General features: G+C 42.4%; 1 protein-coding gene across 5 annotated transcripts; it reads right to left on the bottom strand.

Annotated features, from left to right (window-relative positions):
* Positions 1–464: 464 nt before the first annotated feature.
* On the bottom strand, positions 465–5,726 carry LOC125518787. Of its 5 annotated transcripts, XM_048683656.1 has the most exons (7): positions 5,511–5,726; positions 5,032–5,136; positions 4,331–4,419; positions 4,052–4,196; positions 2,638–2,757; positions 2,363–2,504; positions 465–1,195 (listed from the first exon to the last, which is right to left on the bottom strand). In XM_048683656.1, the coding sequence occupies exons 1-5, from the start codon at positions 5,584–5,586 to the stop codon at positions 2,753–2,755; spliced, it is 420 nt and encodes a 139-aa protein (XP_048539613.1). In that variant the 5' UTR covers positions 5,587–5,726; the 3' UTR covers positions 465–1,195; positions 2,363–2,504; positions 2,638–2,752. The 5 variants fall into 5 exon arrangements, 1 of the variants encoding a protein (XP_048539613.1); XR_007288136.1 differs by having other exon boundaries at positions 4,363–4,419; positions 5,032–5,719; XR_007288135.1 differs by having other exon boundaries at positions 2,670–2,757; positions 4,331–5,720.
* Positions 5,727–6,012: the final 286 nt, after the last annotated feature.

Genomic DNA, 6,012 nt, shown 5'->3' with positions numbered 1-6,012 from the left:
TCAAGATGCTTGTGCGGGGCGCGACTAGTGGAAAATTTTGCCCCCCAGGCCAAAATTCTTGCCGACTACCACCCAAGAGGCGAAAAATGCCTCCTCAGGGCAAACAAGTGGAGATGCTCTTAGCTGGTTTGCTTCATTTTTTTCTCACTTCAATGTTTTTTCCAGTTTCTCTTTTCCATTGTTTTTTAGGACTAGCAAACATGCCCTTGCGTTGCAACGGGAGAAAAAAAACACCACACGCCTCTAGCTCCATCTATTTCAATAGAGTGCCCTTTGGTGTCATGGCGTATCCCCCTTCTCGTCCTCATCAATGGTGGCTACAGTGTCTACCTGATCATAATGCGTTCAAACATGATCAATCTCAAGGCAACGAGCTCTGCTAGCTCATGAGTTAAACCGCAATAGCACAAGTGAATGTTCTAGGATTTGAAGGCCACCCTCCACGAGCTACTGCCCACATCTAGTGCATCCGCACGACCACATTTTTTTGCATAGATATTATAGAAGTATCATGAATTCAACTATCCTAAAGACACATTAATTTGATTGTTTTTAGCATGTCATCTGTTTAAAGCTCGCATCAGAAAGAATTGATCAGAATAACATCTTCCTTATATCAACATTTGGAAGCATACACACCATTAGCTCCAGCTACCAGGAGTAAACCATGCCCTCCCGGAGGCCATCTTCAGGTGATAATGTCTTGAAACCAGACCAAGTCGCGATCCTCCTCCAAACTTGGCGAGTGAAACAGCTGTTCAGAAGAAGATGCTCCGCCGACTCCTTCTGCGAACCGTACATCGAACAAATCTCGCTTCCTTACCATCCTCTCCGGATCAGCTTGTCCGCGGACATAATCCTCCCAAGCGACAGGGGCCAACATAATTTTTTTACTTTGTTTTCAGCCTTCCAGAAAGTTTGAGAGCAAGTGCCCAAGTATGAGCCCCAGAACATTGCCCTGTAGGTTGAGCGTGCTATATAGATTCCATCCGCTGTCCAACGTGAAGAGACGACATCTTGGTCTATGTTTGGTATTTGCACCTCTCTGATCAACAACCATAATTTGGTGAATTCATGAACCAACTCAGTGGTGTTGACCCGACGGAGCACAGAAATCCATTTGTTCCCCTGTATGGCTGTGCAACCAGAGATATTCTTCCTTTTGACCTTGCAGAATAGGCTAGGTGCGACCTCCCTGCGGACATACCAAAAAGGAATCTAGCGAGCTCAGCATCCATAGCTCTAACACGTACTAATGAGGAACAGTCAAATCCCTCGGCCAAGAGAAATCATTAACCTGAATGTTTTATCTGTAAGAACATAATAACATGGTGCTTATATGCAGTTTTGACACGATCATGTTTATGCCCCTAAACATTAGCCAAGTTCATGCACTTCTTATCACATATGAATAGTGGATATTCATTTTTTCTGTAGAACTATACATGCGGATTAAAAACATAAGTATGGGGAATCTCTCTTCCTATAGAAGCATATCGCGAGGACACTAAAGAATGATGTGTGCTGGAGGCCCGATCCCCCATCTTCAAGGTGGATCTCAAGAACAACACGATCAGGGAGCAACACGTTGACGACATGGACACGGAGGAGCTCTGTATTAATGATCAATTAATTTGCTTGATGGACTCACTTAATTGTAAATTAGGTGCTATACTTTCCAAATAAAAATAAAAATTCAAAAATAAATTGGGAACTACTGGGTGGTAAGGTAAGACTGCAGTTCATCCCCTCACTGATTTTCATACAAACTGTGTATCGTCAGTTTTTGCACGGAGAAGATTCAATCATGTATGTATACGAACTAATCTGAAAGTTTCCGTGTGCGTCTTAGTGTGCCATCTTTTCCAGATCAAATTATCGAGCAAAGCAACACAGCTTACAGGTAAGTGGGGAGGGAGCTAGGAAGCAAGTCAAGAGAGCAGCTGCACTAAACCGACACTAAATAACAAATTAACACGTGACCATCAGACTCCTGAACATTAGATTCCTAAAAAGTGTAGCGCATCAAAAGTACGATATGGATACCGTATGGCGTAGTAAGCCTGGATCCCTCATTGAATAATATAATTCTTGCAATAGACTATTTAATATGGGGTCTGCTTATTTACATCAAAAAATTGAAAGCATTAATGACTCATCTAGCAAGGATTGATGAGTTAGCAGTTTTTTTCTTTCAAAAATTCGATGCTACATTAATATCTAATAATGACTTGCATAGAATAGTAGTGCAGGAATGAAAATCAATGGAGATTGGAAGCCGGTCTACATTCCTACTTGTGTTCGTCAATGAATTGCATCAGGACGTAAACAGAGATTAGCTGCAATAGCATCGGGGTCATACCTATATCGACAAAGGAGCCAGAGTCAGAGAGTCCTACTCCCTGAGTCAGAATCATATATGCACGCAACGGCAAAGAGGACAACAACAGCAGCATGGCTCCGAAGCCCTCGAACTAGTGCGACGCAAATCCTGAAGGTGTAGCCTGAGGAAGGACGTAGACAGATTATTTGGACCAGGGGATACCGAGCGGACTTCAATCAAATAGTGAATCAAACAACATGTATTCATCTTCACAGAAATTATCTACTAATGTGGAAAACTGATTATAAACGCACATGAGTGAGGAACTCTTGCTCAATTGATTTACCAGCTTCAGCATCCTCCTCTGATGCCATCTTCCATCTTTTATTCTCCTCTTTAACAGCTGTTACGTCATCCATCATGAGACCCTCAACCTGAAGAATGCATCAAGCAAAGTTATGAGTTTCGTACATTAGACAAACTACTATTCCCCTGTAGGGCTGTGCAACCAGAGATATTCTTCCTTTTGACCTTGCAGAACAGGCTAGGTGCGACCTCCCTGCGGACATACCAAAAAGGAATCTAGCGAGTTCATCATCCATAGCTCTAACACGTACTAATGAGGAACAGTCAAATCCCTCAGCCAAGAGAAATCATTAACCTGAATGTTTTATCTGTAAGAACATAATAACATGGTGCTTATATGCAGTTTTGACACGATCATGTTTATGCCCCTAAACATTAGCCAAGTTCATGCACTTGTTATCACATATGAATAGTGGATATTCATTTTTTTCTGTAGAACTATACATGCAGATTAAAAACATAAGTATGGGGGATCTCTCTTCCTATAGAAGCATATCGCGAGGACACTAAAGAATATGTGTGCTGGAGGCCCGATCCCCCGTCTTCAAGGCGGATCTCAAGAACAACACGATCGGGGAGCAACACGTTGACGACATGGACACGGAGGAGCTCTGTATTAATGGTCAATTAATTTGGTTGATGGATTCACTTCATTGTAAATTAGGTGCTATACTTTCCAAATAAAAAAAAATTCAAAAATAAATTGGGAACTACTGGGTGGTAAGGGAAGACTGCAGTTCATCCCCTCACTGATTTTCATACAAACTGTGTATCGTCAGTTTTTGCACGGAGAAGATTCAATCATGTATGTATAGGAACTAATCTGAAAGTTTCGGTGTGCGTCTTAGTGTGTCATCTTTTCCAGATCAAATTATCTAGCAAAGCAATACGCTCAGCTTATAGGTAAGTGGGGAGGGAGCTAGGAAGCAAGTTAGGAGAGCAGCTGCACTAAACCGACACTAAATAACAAATTAACACGTGACCATCAGACTCCTGAACATCAGATCCCTGAAAAGTGTAGCTCATCAAAAGTACGATATGGATACCGTACGGCGTAGTAAGCCTGGATCCCTCATTGAATAATATAATTCTTGCAATAGACTATTTAATATGGGGTCTGCTTATTTACATCAAAAAATTGAAAGCATTAATGACTCATCTTGCAAGGATTGATGAGTTAGCAGTTTTTTTTCTTTCAAAAATTCGATGCTACATTAATATCTAATAATGACTTGCATAGAATAGTAGTGCAGGAATGAAAATCAATGGAGATTGGAAGCCGGTCTACATTCCTACTTGTGTTCGTCAATGAATTGCATCAGGACGTAAACAGAGATTAGCTACAATAGCATCAAGTCATACCTATATCGACAGAGGAGCTAGAGTCAGAGAGTCCTACTCCCTGAGTCAGAATCATATATGCGCGCAATGGCAAATAGGACAACAACAACAACAGCATGGTTCTGAAGCCCTCGAACTGGTGCGGCGCAAATCCTGAAGGTGTAGCCTGAGGAAGGACGTAGACAGATTATTTGGACCAGGGGATACCGAGCGGACTTCAATCAAATAGTGAATCAAACAACATGTATTCATCTTCACAGAAATTATCTACTAATTTGGAAAAATTGATTATAAACGCACATGAGTGAGGAACTCTTGCTCAATTGATTTACCAGCTTCAGCATCCTCCTCTGATGCCATCTTCCATCCTTTATTCTCCTCTTTAACAGCTGTTACGTCATCCATCATGAGACCCTCAACCCGAAGAATGCATCAAGCAAAGTTATGAGTTTCGTACATTAGACAAACTACTATAATGATGGCCTGACTGAATTAAGTTTAGTGTTTTGACAGCAACCCATACAAAAGAATTAAGAAGTTTGTGACTTATTTACAAAGTAGCGACAACACGATTTATATTAACCATAAATAGGAACTTTTTAGGTTTCGATAGGGCACCATTGAGAAGCAAGCTCGACTGCTCGAGTTCGGCAACGACTATTAATAAATTCAAAAAGCAAAGAATACTGCATCACACAAAGTGGTACTGGAACTTATCATCCACGTCTGTCAAACCGAAAATAACATTACCAATTACATATTCTAGAAACATCAGACAGAAATTATATGATGATACTCATATTTATCAGCCAAACTTCAAATCCAAATCAGTATTCAACATTGTTGGCTATTGTGTAGTAGCATGGTTCGGTTTAGCAGCTTCAGTTCACAGGAAAAAAACTGAATCTCCTTTTGGCTACTCTGTAGTAGCATGGTTCAGTTTAGCCGTTTGACCAAAACAACTTCGAATCAGTATTGCTCAACCAGTTTGAACGACGTACCTAGAGCACGGGCGGACGTAATTTTGGCGAAGTCAGCAGTATGGAGAAATTCCGGCGAGGTTGGCAGAACGGCAATATTCTGACGACTTTGGCAGAACGGCAAGACTGCAATGTTAAGCAACGAAAGGAACAATTGGGCTAGGACTTCAGTCGATAGAGTAGATGTGTATTTTGAGCACATCGGCCCGTGGAACGGCCAAAAGAGACCCTGCCGGATTCCCTGCCGAACATCCCATGGCCGCAGCTAGATGTGAAATTTGTGTCCGAGAAAATTACGGGCGTAGGAAGGATTGGATCAATCAAAGAACCAAAATAGCCTCCTCCTTTGTCCCCGTTCTAAGCAGTACCGCCGGCAGAATCCTCTATGCTTCTCCCTCACTCCTCTCTCTCTCTCTCTCCCCTCCACATCCGCTGCCCGGGACGGAACGGGAGGCGACCCCTCCTCCAAATCTAGATCGCGAGAGGCATCGGGTACAGACCTGCCGTTTCGCTTGGGCGCATCAAGCGCTTGGGCTTGTGGGGGCTTGTCACCTTCGCAAGCACGCGGAGGGTCATGAGTCCACGTAGTTCATCAAAATCGAAGGATGGCTCTACGCCGCCGCCGTCGCGAAGCAAGATGCGATCTGCCTCAGCCACGAACCCGAGACAGGGGAGAGATAGGACGACCCGTGGGCCTCGCTTTTATTTGTCGGTGGGATGTTGAACCGTTTTTCCCGGCTAGCAAACGTTATTTGTGGACTGCGGATTGAAGAGTGAAAACAGAAGGGACTCGTTTGCAAAATTACCGTGACGGTGACCCCGGAGACTAAATCCGTGCTTTATTATTAGGGAGAGATTTACTGTATTCCAACGGTTTTCACTGGGTTTTATTTTTTCCTTTGGTTTTCTTTTTTATTTCTTTGTTTTTTTATCTTTTTTTCTTCACCAGTTTTCTTTGGGGTTAATTTGAATAATAAATGCATTGTTCACTGTTTTTCTTTC

This window comes from Triticum urartu, chromosome 1, assembly GCF_003073215.2.
Source record: "Triticum urartu cultivar G1812 chromosome 1, Tu2.1, whole genome shotgun sequence".
NCBI classification, from domain to species: domain Eukaryota; kingdom Viridiplantae; phylum Streptophyta; class Magnoliopsida; order Poales; family Poaceae; genus Triticum; species Triticum urartu.
Note: the sequence above shows the minus strand (reverse complement) of the source record. Positions and strands in the feature narration are given on the sequence as shown.

What these genes read in the sequence shown, in the direction of transcription:
- LOC125518787 (XM_048683656.1), bottom strand. Translation starts at nt 5,586, where the DNA reads ATGACCCTCCGCGTGCTTGCGAAGGTGACAAGCCCCCACAAGCCCAAG. An exon ending in GCGCCCAAGCGAAACGGCAG is followed by an intron (nt 5,137 to 5,510) that starts GTCTGTACCCGA and finishes TTAACATTGCAG; the next exon opens with TCTTGCCGTTCTGCCAAAGT. An exon ending in TACGTCCGCCCGTGCTCTAG is followed by an intron (nt 4,420 to 5,031) that starts GTACGTCGTTCA and finishes ATGACGTAACAG; the next exon opens with CTGTTAAAGAGGAGAATAAA.